This window comes from Acartia tonsa, chromosome 11, assembly GCF_053477335.1.
Source record: "Acartia tonsa isolate MP-2025a chromosome 11, ASM5347733v1, whole genome shotgun sequence".
Lineage (NCBI taxonomy): Eukaryota > Metazoa > Arthropoda > Copepoda > Calanoida > Acartiidae > Acartia > Acartia tonsa.
The window spans coordinates 33,832,175-33,846,056 of NC_137270.1; the positions used below are offsets into that span (position 1 = coordinate 33,832,175).

Consider the following 13,882-nt stretch of genomic DNA (forward strand, 5'->3'; position numbering starts at 1 on the left):
CTCTCTCATTCGTTGGATTAAAATCTTTTTAACTGATAATTTTACTTATCACTACACCAATCTCTCATCCATTATTGATGTAAAAAACTTTGAAGTAATTTAAGGCAAAATATTTTTAAACAAGGATGACAACATCAACAAAAGCGAAGCACTGAAACGGTAGGACAAACGGACATTAATCAGAATATAAATGTATAAAAGTCTAGGCAAAATTGAAAGTAAATTTGTTGAAAAACTGCTTGATACAGGATAATGTTATGGACATACTTACATTTTTAGGACTTGATTATAGAGTTGCTTCGCTTATAACATTATACTTTGTTGTCCCAGGAATCATCATACCAAAAATCAGATCAATCGGATGATTACATCACATACAAATATGTTGTTAAAAAAGTGGGACACCCCCAACCCCCCAAAAAAATAAAAATACCCCCCTACAAAAAACAATTTCTTTTTAAAACTAAAATTAAAATAGTGGGGTCGACTCCCCCCCTAAAAAAATTTCCCCCCACCACCCCCCAAAGAATATTCTTTTTTTTAAATTTTTCTTTTAAATCTAAAACACGATAAATTGGTTTGATCAAACCTCTTGGGGCAAAGCTTTCAATCAAAGGTGGTGCAAAAAAAGGGTTGTTAGTCTCTAGTAAGAGTATAAAATAAGAAAATGAGAGAAAGACATTATTTAAATCATGTAAAGATATTAAAAGATCGTGTACACTACTTATATGTACAGTACATTATATACATATATTAGTATTAAGAGTTCTTTGAAAATTAATTATCTCTGCCAGCTAGAAAAAAATGAAACACCGAGCATATTTATTATAATATTAAAAACAGATGATTCGATGAAAAACATCATTAGGTATTAATATTTATCACAATAGAATAAGTAGATTAACAAGGATGACAACAGCCATAACAGGCATGTGGACTATCGAACATTAATAAATGTATCATTATGAATTACAATTCAACACAATGGTCCTCTCCTTACTTGTGTAATCCACATAGCGCAACGCCACGTGACCAAAAACCAAACAACATCAGTTTTTTAAGGGGGGGGGGGAGGGGAGTTTTGCCACTTTCGCGTAAACAGTGTTCTGTGGACTAGGTATTGATTTTAGATTATAGGTTATTTAGGATAAAAGTTTACTTTTGGGTATTAGTTCACGTATATTTAATCATTTTTTGAATAGGTCTCCAGGTTCAGGTGCAGCTGGCTGGAAGGTCGTTTCTGGACAGGTAAAAAATTAAAAATTTTATGTTTGAAGAGTTAGAGAGCAACTTATAAAACAAAATATGCTTCTTTTTGAATGTTATTAACATATCTGCAGAAAAAATTAAATTCGGCCTCCAGGTTCAGGTGCTGCAGGCCTCCAGGTCCACTCTGGACAGGTAAAAATTAAAAACATTTATTTAAAGAGTTAGAGGTACACTTATTTAACCAAATATGCATCTTTTTGGATGTTATTACCATATTAGAAGAAAAAATGACAATCGGCCTCCAGGTTCAGGTGCTGCAGGCCTCCAGGTACACTTTGGACAAGTAAAAATTAAAATTTCTTAGGTATTTGAAGAGTTAGATGTACACTTATTTAACCAAATATGCATCTTTTTGGATGTTATTACCATATTTGAAGAAAAAATGACAATCGGCCTCCAGGTTCAGGTGCTGCAGGCCTCCAGGTAAACTCTGGACAGATAAAAATTAAAATTTCTTATTTGAAGAGTTAGAGGTACACTTATAAAACAAAATATGCATCTTTTTGGATGTTATTACCATATTTGAAGAAAAAATGACAATCGGCATCCAGGTTCAGGTGCTGCAGGCCTCCAGGTACACTCTGGACAGGTAAAAATTAAAATTTCTTATTTGAAGAGTTAGATGTACACTTAATTTACCAAATATTCATCTTTTTGGATGTTATTACCATATTTGAAGAAAAAATGACAATCGGCCTCCAGGTTCAGGTGCTGCAGGCCTCCAGGTGCACTCTGGACAGGTAAAAATTAAAATTTCTTATTTGAAGAGTTAGAGGTACACTTATAAAACAAAATATGCATCTTTTTGGATGTTATTACCATATTTGAAGGTAAATTGACAATCGGCATCCAGGTTCAGGTGCTGCAGGCCTCCAGGTACACTCTGGACAGGCAGTTATAATATTTTTGATACTTTTTGATTTGGACACCTTACCTGGATCCTGGTGACCACTGGTGACTGCTTGTGGCCGCTGGCAAGGTAAATTCCAATAAAGGTAATATTTGATATTAGAGGAAAGGTTTCTAAATAGAAAATTATTAAAATATAATAATATGAAAAAAATTATTAAGTAAGTCTTCTATTTTTGTTCTAGGCAGGCTCTAGGTAGCCTCCAGGAGCCTGCTGGGCAGGTTTAAAAAATCAATTTTATAATTTGTTTTATTTAGATGAAAGGTTTGAGTTGTTCTCCAGATAGGGTCAAGGTGGCCTCCAGGAGCCAGCTAGATAGATCTGTATTTATTACTTTTTGTTTATGTATGGTTTTCCACACATATGCAAAATATAATTCTGTCTAAGATATAATATTACAGATACTCAGAATGGGGAATGCAATTTCAATAGGATTCAGATTATAAAGTGTAGAAAAATCACAAAGGGGACTATCCACGAATGAGAGCACATGATTCTAAGTCCCTTCCATCATTGATCCTAAGTATTTTCTTTCAGAATATAATAGGTCACCATATATCATTAATGTATTAACAAGAAAATTTATGTTTCACCATATTTTTTTTTAGGTATTTTAATTGATTTTGAAAACTTTGATGAAGCTAATTCTTTTAATAAAATGGATATTTGATGATACATATGCGAATACTCATGTTATATTGATTGTAAATTAATCCATACTAGCATTAATTTAAACATACATATGAGATATAGTAAATGTGCTTTTAACTTTTTTAATTTTTATCATTTGACATCATGGACAATTAAAGACACCCCGAACTCAACAAAACGTTTGATAGAATTTTGACTAAAAAACCTGAACATTTTTTTACTTTTCTTCAACTTGAAGTGGTGAAACATAAATTTTCTCGTCAATATATTAATTATTAATAGTGACCTTTTATATTTTGAAAGAAACTACTCAGGATCAATGCTGGAAGGTACTAAGAATCACGTGCTCTTGTTCGTGGATAGTCCTCTTTAAGCAAATTTCCTTTTTTTTTCTAGCCATAAACTCGTCCTTGTTGAATTGATAAAAATGCAAAAAGCACTCGGTTTTAATGTTAATCTTTGTTTTGTATAAATATTGGATCATGTATATTTCGTGACAAATGGACCATAAAAGTAAAATCTTTTCTATCTTTTATTTCTTTTTAAGTAACTAACAAGATTTAAAATCTTCAAAGCCTAAAATTCCATTTTTTATTTATTTTACCAAAAATGCATCAATTCTTTAAAAGGTCCTTCATCTAGTAATTAGTATTTAATTATTTAAAAACTGCTTATAGCTAAAAGATTAAGAAAGAAACTTTTTGTACAACTACTTAAAAAATCCTTATTTTTGATTTTATTTATCATTTTCCAATTTTACCTTTTTTGTGCAAGTAAAAGTTTTAAGCTAAGATCTTTGTCTAAAAGATATTATCATAAGATAAATAGTTATTAACCTCTCAAAAATAATAGGGTAATAAATTACCACAAGTTGGCTGACACCAAAAATACTAAAAAGGTCAATGGCATCTTTAGCTAAAAGTAAAAGTGGTTCACCCTCCCCTTTTAAAGGGAAATGTATTTCAAATGTAATAACCATATTAAGTTATGACTCTCATCTATTCAAACCTAACCCATTTATTTAGAAAGAAATGGAAAGAAGTTTCCCCCAAAGTGAAAAAGACATCAAAGATACTTACACTCCCCCAAAAAAAGGGAAGTATGAACACTCAGTGATAATTTATTAAACCTAATGTGTACTTATGACACATAAAACCAAATATTTTGCTCATTATTCAAATGACATCACATTACAGGTGTCAATTTTTCCAAGAATTTATTACATTAATGTGTATTTTGCCCATTATTCAAAATGACCCATCATTACAAATGTCAACTGTCCAAGAATTTATTATCTTTATGTATTCTTGTGACACATAAACTAAGATTATTGCTCATTAATATAAATGACCAAAAATTAAAAGTGACAGCTTCTCAAGAATTTATGTGTTTTTATGACACATAAAATAACCTCAAATGAACATTAATCTAAATGGCCCTGCCCAACAGAGAGGTGACCATTGGTTACCCCCCTGTTAAGAAATTCATATAAATATGAGACATTTGAAGAAATCCAACACTCTTTAGACAGCAGTGGCAAAGTAAACATCTATTTGTGAATTACCAAGCTCTTGGTGACAGACAATAAAGGTGTCTAGTGATTATCAGTGAACAAAAGTCTTATGAAAATTAAAGTTATAGTGAAAATTAAATAACTAAGAAGTTAGTTCTATTACATTACACATAAGAAATCATTCAATCCAATCTAATATTTTGAGAGTTTCATCCACTATTATTAGATCCATTAACTAATCTTAATAATCTGGAATTAAACTATTTTAATCTTAGCATAAATCATTTGGATAAATTTTGTCTTAAACTTAAAGTAAATAAATAGAATTAAGTTCATTTTCTTAAGTAACAACACCATTGGTTGATTTTCAACCATTTAGTAAATTAGGTTTTTCTCCACAAAGTAAGCAAATTTAAATAAGGATTTAGTATTTCTTTATCTAGTCATTACTGATTTAAGTTTTGTGTTGTGAATAGTGAATTGTCAATTTAATTATAAACCCCAGAACATATTTTCTGAAATTATTGTCCTAAACCATTTAGTGCCAAATATTAATTAACATATAAACTTAAGATACTATTTTTAACTTAATTGTCCTGTCTATTGAACCAAATATCATTGTACTTGTGTAGTTTAGTCCTGTTTAGTGAATAAAAAGATAAAAATCAATTAAAAGGTATTTTTTAATAAAAAGGTATTAATCTAATTTGTCAAGGTACTCTATAATTTACTTTAGCTAGAGGGAGAATCTTAGATTTTTGCTAGTGGCAGCTATCTTCAATCATAGGGGATTGGAGATAGTATTTTGGGCTTAATTTAAGACTTTAGCTAAACACATTGAACCAACGTTAATCATATTAAGGGACTGTTTTCGTGGATTCTATTGGAAAAGTGTTTTTTAACATATAAATAGATAATTTCGGTTTAGACTTGTTTGTCGCGTATTGGACTTGATCCATAATCTAAGGTTCGGGCCTTAAAAATTGAGAGTCAGTGCTGAAAACACGAAACAGATAGTGAACCGCACTATCCATATCCTACAAAAGTATAGATGCTAGTGAAATAATTTTAAAATTACTACTGAGAGAGGTTAATTTTATCCAGATGTCATCCAGAGCTACAGATTCTCCATCCATGTTAGTAAAATATAAATAAATTCTTAGATTGTATATTCAATCCACGTCTAAAGAAAAAGGCAGGGATGCCTGACACTTTCTGGCAAAAAGGGGGGGGGGGAGTTTGTACAGTTATAGGAAATGAAAATTCAATATCAAATTTTGCCCTGGCCGTGTGGGCTTGTTTTTATAGTTATCAACCTAATTCTTTTTGTAAGCTCTCTTATATGATTGGATCTACCTGTAAAATTTTGAAAATTGAATTTTGGGACTTTCCCTCTAGGGGCTAGTCGGGCAAAAGACCCCCTCAAACACTAAAATTTTAAGTTATGAGCTTATTTTTAAAGATATCGAGCTAATTTTTTAAATAGAACCTTTTATTACATAGATGAGTTGACTAGCCACCCCATATTTCATTTTTGCACTTTACTTCTAGGGGCTTTTGGGGTAAAACAACCCCCCCAAATGCAAATTTTTAAGTTTTGAGCTTACAAGCCCCTAGAAGTAAAGTGCAAAAATGAAATATGGGATGGCTAATCAACTCATCTATGTAATAAAAGGTTCCATTTAAAAAAATCAGCTCGATATCTTTAAAAATAAGCTCATAACTTAAAATTTTAGTGTTTAGGGGGTCTTTTGCCCCACTAGCCCCTAGAGGGAAAGTCCAAAAATTCAATTTTCAAAATTTTACAGGTAGATCCAATCATATAAGAGATCTTACAAAAAGAATTAGGTTGATAACTATAAAAACAAGCCCACACGGCCAGGGCAAAATTTGATACTGAATTTTCATTTACTATAACTGTACAAACTTCCCCCCCCCCCCCTTGTATTTATTTTTATATTCTATATTTGTTAAAGTTAAAAGTTCCTCTGATATTCTAAATGGCCGACTGTTTGTCTGTGCATATGTAGGAAATATTATGGAATAAATGTAAATTTCTTGGCAACTAGGTACTCAAGATAATATGCTTACTTTTTTTTAGTTGGAAATTCCCTATGCCAATAAGCATTTTCTTGGTCTGTTGGTCTATCAACAATGTCATGACGTCTAAGTCTAAAGACTTCAAAGGAAAATGTGATTTTGTTTTAATATATTCTAAAAAGATCTAAAATATCTTTTTTTGTTTGTCTTAGGAGAAAGAAAAGAAGAGGCCATGTTTCTACTCCAGTAAAGAATATAGTTGTGTACCTGTCTAGAATGGATTTGGAGGCCTGCAGCACCTGTACCTGGAGGCCGATTATCAATTTACCTTCAAATATGATAATAACATCCAAACACACGCATATTTGGTTTAATAAGTTTACCTCTAACTGTTTAAATAATTTTTTTTAAATTTTCACCTGTCCAGAATGTACCTGGAGGCCTGCAGCAACTGAACCTGGAGGCCGATTGTCAATTTACCTTCAAATATGGTAATAACATCCAAAAAGATGCATATTTTGTTTTATAAGTGTACCTCTAACTCTTCAAAAAAGAAATTTTGATATTTACCTGTCCAGAGTGTACCTGGAGGCCTGCAGCACCTGAACCTGGATGCCGATTTTAATTTTTTTTTGCAAATATGATGATAACATCCATAAAGATGCATATTTGGTTAAATAAGTGTACCTCTAACTCTTCAAATAAGAAATTTTAATTTTTACCTGTCCAGAGTGTACCTTGAGGCCTGCAGCACCTGAACCTGGAGGCCGATTGTCATTTTTTCTTCTAATATGGTAATATCATTCAAAAAGATGCATATTTGGTTTAATAAGTGTACCTCTAACTCTTCAAATAAGAAATTTTAATTTTTACCTGTCCAGAGTGTACCTGGAGGCCTGCAGCACCTGAACCTGGAGGCCGATTGTCATTTTTTTCTTCAAATATGGTAATAACATCCAAAAAGATGCATACTTGGTTAAATAAGTGTACCTCTAACTCTTCAAATAAATGTTTTTAATTTTTACCTGTCCAGAGTGGACCTGGAGGCCTGCAGCACCTGAATCTGGAGGCCGAATTTAATTTTTTCTGCAGATATGTTAATAACATTCAAAAAGAAGCATATTTTGTTTTATAAGTTGCTCTCTAACTCTCCAAACAAAATTTTATAAATTTTTTTACCTGTCCAGAAACGACCTTCCAGCCTGCAGCACCTGAACCTGGAGACCTATTCAAAAAATGATTAAATATACGTGAACTAATATCCAAAAATAAACTTTTATCCTAAATAACCTATAATCTAAAATCAATACCTAGTCCACAGAACACTGTTTACGCGAAAGTGGCAAAACTTCCCCCCCCCCCCCCTTTCTTTTGAAATTAAACAAGACCGAAAAGAGTCATAGATCTTAATAAATATAATTTAGGTATATGATTTAACCTATATTGTACATTTTCATAATCATTCTCATCACTCATAATTTAAATTTAAAGAATACAAAACAACTATAAAAATCATTAAATAAATATTATGTCAATATTGTAAAATTGGACAACTAACATAAGTGCATACTTCAATGGCTCTTTAACTCTAAGGAAACTAATAACAAACATAATTATCCTGTTATGACAGAAATAAAATCCCAACAGAACTTCTAAAAAACTTTTATTGAAACTTATAAGCTAAAAAATCAGAAGAATACGCAAAACTTTACCTGAAGGCTCCGACGGCGCCAGGGAAAGAGGTCATGACCTGTTTGAGGACAGGCGCCCAAGCTTCTGGACAATCTAAACAGAATCGGAATTGGTTTGTCTGTCATTTTACATCTCTGTATCTGTTTATTATTCTATATCTCTTACTTGTGTGTTTCAGTCTATAGGGTGTGCAAAAAAAATGCGGACCTTTTTAAAATTGAAATTGCGCGGCTTGTGTTAATAGTAGAAAATTTTACGCTTACCGTTAGAACCGCTAAGAAGTCTATTTTTGGAAATATAAGAACGATTCCTCTGCTACGTATAGTTACGGAGCTATGTGTTAAAATGTCACTACTGATGTAAAACTTGACTTGCGAGTAAATTTTAAAATATAACTAAAAATTAGAGAAGATATTTTGCAAAGATATGCCTACATTTTTTAATTTCAAATTGCGCGGCTTGTGTTAATAGTAGAAAAATGTTACGCATACCGTTAGAAGCGATATGAACTGTATTTTTTGGAAATATAAGAACGGTTCCTGTGCTACAAATAATCTATAAGCTAGGTGGTAAAATGTCCCAAAATTTACTCGCAATTCAAGTTTTAAGTCAGTTGGGACATTTTAACACGTAGCTCCTAAACTAAACGTAGCACAGGAATCGTATGTATTTCCTAAAAATAGACTTCTTAGCGGTTCTAACGGTATGCGTAGTATTTTTCTACTATTAACACAAGCCGCGCAATTTCAATTTTAAAAAGGTCTGCATTTTTTGCACACCCTTTAAATCTTTTTCTATGTAAGTTTTTCTCTCTGAATCTGGCTATCCATTTATCTTTGTATATTTATCTATATCTGTGTATTTCCTATCTAAGTATCTCTCCATCTGTATCCGTTTATCCCTCTATCTGTATGTATCTGTATCTATTTAACTCTCTACTTGTGTATCAATCTATCTATCTGTTTATCCCTCTATCTGTGTATCCACCTATCTTTTTATCTCTCCATCTGTATCCGTCTATCCCTCTATCTGTATGTATCTGTATCTATTTAACTCTCTACTTGTGTATCAATCTATCTATCTGTTTATCTTTTGTATGTTAATAGGTAAAGTCTAAATTATTTCCACTTTAAAAAAAAATACCAAATCTTACCTAGATTATTGATAACATTGAGAAGTGGTGAGATATTGGTTCCCATCTCTCTTTGTGTATCCATAGAGGCTAGGGACACTTTAATTAGTTCAACTATGCATTTACCAGCATACACTCTTAACAATTGAAATCTTTTATTAAAACAAAGCTGTAACTTCAATGTATTAATACTAACCATTATCTGTCTTACTACTATTAATCTTATATACCGATTTTTGAAAACTTTTGTGTTACCTTTCATGCGCAATTACGTTCAAGTCGGGAATCTAAAGGGATGAGACAATGGCCAATAAATTGATGTACATCCTCAATATTACCCCTTCTGTAGATTAAAATTAGTTGATGAAAAGTTTGAACACTTAACTTAATTACCTAACCAACAATTCAAAATTCACTAAAGTCCCCAAAGTTGTTAAGCCAACAAATAAGAAAACGTTATTATAAAACTTTGGGACTACATATGCAGGATTCAATTAAACAGTTTCCAAACATGCTATATTTTCTCAAAATCATTCCCTTTTACAAAACTCTATAAACTTTTATAAAAGAAAAAATAAATCCAAATAATATATATACATAATGATTAATTGGAAAACTAGTTGACGTACTTTTGTAGAATATACAATATTATATTTTCTACCTAACAAGCTAAGATACGGGGAAGTAACTAATAATCAATCTTATATAAAAATCGGTTCTTTAATTTTAGATGAACCGAGTATTTTTCAACAAAAGCTTAATTTTTGTTAAGATTTATATACAAATGAGTATGTACTTGGTCCGTCAGTCAAACAGTCATGCTACAATTATATATTGACACTGATATCATGTGTAGGAGTAATGTTGATTTACCCCGAATAAAAATCATTTTGGTTCTTTGCAATTTTTTGGATGATGGCATATTTGTAAACATCTGTCTGTTTTTCTACAAAATTTTGCTATTTTCACAACTATCTTTCTACTTTGTATTAAAATAAAGATTTTCCTATTGAGTATTGGCTCTTCTGGTTTAGCAAATATCCTATTTACAATGACAAACAACTTGAGGCAGAGCTCATTCTTCTCTGGATAGTTTGCTGACGAGAGCTGCTCCTGTAACTGATAAACAAAGACGATTAATACGGCGGTTTCCCTCAAAAGGCCTAATCGAGGATAGAACCGACCTATCCTTATTCTATAGAAATAAGAAATTAAGTCGGGAGGGGGGGGGGACCTGCTGGGATCTAAAGGGAAAAGACGATAGCCGATAATAAAAATGATGTATAACCCCAATGATGATACACAAAATTACCCCTTCAGAAAGTCAGTAGTTAAAACGTTGATCCAACCAATCAATTTAAGTAATATTGGGTATAGGGTAGCCCCTAAGAATTAGGGCCATAAATGCTTTTAGACGCACAAAGCTTAAAAGGGGGGAGGCGGATGTGCCACTTTTAAAACCAAAAGTAAAACGCCCATGACCTCAGCCCATAAAAGAGTTACAGCTCTAAAATTCGGCACAGTAGTTGCTTTTGTGGAGAACAATATGGAACTGTGAAGAAAAGGCGGCGTAACCGCCGCTCCCGCCAAAAACCGCCGTTTCCTACCGATTTATTTTTGCCTTTTTTCACGTGACACTTGTAATATTTCAAACATGTCAATTTAAAAAAAAATTGCAAGTGTAAAATCTTAGAAGTGTCAAGTGAAAATATAAGGGAAATTTTTATGAAAAAAAAGTTTATCTCAGATGATTGAAAATTGTCTGTTATGGCGAGAAAACACAAAAAAAACTTTCGGTGGGAAACAGCGGTTTTCGGCGAGAGCGGCGGTTCCGCCGCCGTTTCTTCACAGTTCCATTTAGTTCTCCACAAAAGTAACTACTGTGCCAAATTTTAGAGCTGTAACTCTTTTATGGGCTGAGATCATGAGCGTTTTACTTTTGGTTTCAAAAAGTGTCACATCCGCCCCCCCCCCCCCTTTGATAAAATATGTCGAAGATACAAAAAATTCATACATCGTAGGAAATTATTAGTTAATAAGCGGGTACTTTTTATCGCGTATTTTCCGTAAAGCTGTTTGTTACTGTTTAATGAAATGCGATAATTAAGACAAACTGTCCTTAATTATGATCAAATGTATATATACAGTGAAGCCACAACCAAAAAAATACTGATACTGAAGAAAAAAAAGGAAATACTGAAAATACTGAATCCTAAAATAAGAAAAAATACTGAAAATACTGAAGAAGAAAAAAGGAAATACTGAACAAAAAAATACAAATACTGAATAAGTATTTTTTTTATATGATTCCTCATTTCAAAATTTCATATATCATACCTTTATAATTTGGGGGATATTTTAAAGACCTTTTAATTTTGCTTCTTAGATTTTCTTGCACCAATTAAGCAGAAAATGACTGATAAATATTTTAAATGATTACAAAATTTAAATACTTTTTAGTTAATTTAAGAGCATGCTAAAAAACTTTACCTTTAATAATCATGCAAAGTACTCACCTTAGATTATTCATTCTATTAATAGACAAAAAAATTATCTGAAAAAAATACTGTATAAAAGCATCTCAAATATCTAAAAAATTTATATTTGAGATGAAATTGAAAAAAAATGTATGTTACCATCATAGACGTCCAAGCTTTTTATTTTTTTTAGGGGGGGTACAATTTTTTTAAGGGGGGGGGGGGGGGGTAATTCGCTTTTGGGGGGGGTAAAATTCGCGCGTCGCAATTTTTTTTACCCCACCCAAAATTTTTACCCCGGGGGTAAAATTTGCTTGGAGGGGAGTTAATTACCCCCCCTGAAATCTGTTGGCAGGGGTAAATTTTTTTTACTCCCCCCAAAATTTACCCCCTGGGGTAAAAATTTTTTTTTTTGAGGGGGGTAATTTAAATTTTATTAAATATTTAGTATTAAAAATTCGCGCGAAGCGCGCAAATTTTTTTTTGTTAGAGATTTTTATTTTGGGGGGGGGGTATTTACCCCCACAAAATTGTTTAGGGGGGGGGGTAAATACCCCCTCCTTAATGGTTAGGGGTAAATTTTAAACGGGGGGGGGGGGTAAAATGAAAAGAAATTGGGGGGGGTAATACTAAGCCCCTTTACCCCCCCCCCTTGGACGTCTATGATTACCATAAATAAAAACCAAAATTAATGTACAAAGTTATAGGGTAATTTAAAGGAAAGTAAAGTGAGGCGCGAAGCGCCGAAAAAAATCTGACATCAACTACTTGAAAAAACATCTTATTTATGCAAATTTTTTTGGAATTTAAGAAATAATGAAAATACTGATAAAAATTTCCAAAAACTGAAAAATACTGAATAAAATTTTCAAATACTGAATATTCAGTATTTACTGAAAATACTGAAGCCCCAATTTCCAAATACTGAAGAATACTGAAGATTTTCAGTATACTGAAGAATATGGCCACGCTGTATAATATATAAATTGGTCATAATTAATAACATTTTGACTTAATAAGCGCATTTGACTAATAAGTAGCACACAACTCTACGGAAAATACGCAAAATAATGACCCCCTTAGTGTAAATGAATAGTTACCTTCTGAAGCGCCACAGTTTTTGTTGTGTAACTTCCCAGGGCTTTGATGGTGGCACCAAGGTACTTGGCTCTGCACAGTGAGATTTTGAAATTGGAAAATTTTTAGAATGTTATTGCGAGAGTGTTATTAGAAGATTTTTAGAATGGTATTGGAGGATTTTTATAATATTATTCGAAGATTTATTGGACCTTGAAAGGTTTTTTTAAGGTATGTCCATGCAATTTAAAGTTTACCTACTTTAAATTTAAATTCATTTACAAAAAGTACATTTTAAACTGGCAACTTCGAGGTCTATTTTGTAAAAGTTGTAAGGTATTTCACATAACTTTTGGTAATTGTCTTTTTAATCCTATTATATAAAGTAGTAAGCTTTTTTTGTCTGTAACGTTAGATCTCGCTAACCGCTGAACCGATATGATTTTCTCCTTTACAGTGAAGCTTCTTATAGGTTTTTAACTTCAATGGGGAAGTGTATTTGCACCCTCCTAAGAAAAAATAACATCCCTAAATTTTTCTTCTTATTAAAATCAAATTAATAATGGGTGGGGGGGGGGGGCGGGAATACCACTTTTCTCTGTCCACTTTAAGTGCTCCTAGAGACTCTAGGGGCATAGCCGCTAGTAAATAAATGCATTAGTAAATACTCCTTGACATTGGGTACTTTTCCCATAAAAAATATTAGTAGATTGTTATCACAGCTACTTATGTACAAACTTGGCCTTGTTTTAACTAAGTAAGACTCAGCAATATTCACGTGGATAAGCCTTTTGTTTTAAAATCTTTTGTAATACTGTGTTACGAAATTAAATTTAATTCATTGTTTAGATTCTTTGATAAGAGGTGAACAAGATCAGTATTTTTTAAGAAGTGTTATTTTTACCCACTTTTATTATAAAACCTTTGTGTATTAAATTGTGTGTGTTAAAGTGTGGCAGGGGGGCGGAATATCCACTTTTTGTAACGAAACCTTAAAAACGAAAATTCATACCTAAAATTTGAATTGCAGTTGGGTTAGCGTAGTACAATGTGAAGCTGTGAAAATGTTTTAAATATGAAGAATAAAGTGCAAATTTTTTACTAAAATATTGTCTAAATTC

The 13,882-nt window shown here is 32.1% G+C and overlaps 1 protein-coding gene across 1 annotated transcript in view; it reads right to left on the reverse strand.

Annotated features, from left to right (window-relative positions):
• The window catches only part of LOC145332619 (uncharacterized), a 64,147-nt gene that overhangs the window by 46,698 nt on the left and 3,567 nt on the right, over positions 1-13,882 (reverse strand). Inside the window, exons 3-6 of the mRNA XM_080177627.1 lie at positions 12,785-12,854; positions 10,214-10,326; positions 9,229-9,344; positions 8,096-8,168 (exon numbers count right to left, since the gene is read on the reverse strand). Coding sequence (XP_080033753.1) covers positions 8,096-8,168; positions 9,229-9,344; positions 10,214-10,326; positions 12,785-12,854 — 372 coding nt within the window. The remainder of the gene's footprint in view (positions 1-8,095; positions 8,169-9,228; positions 9,345-10,213; positions 10,327-12,784; positions 12,855-13,882) is intronic.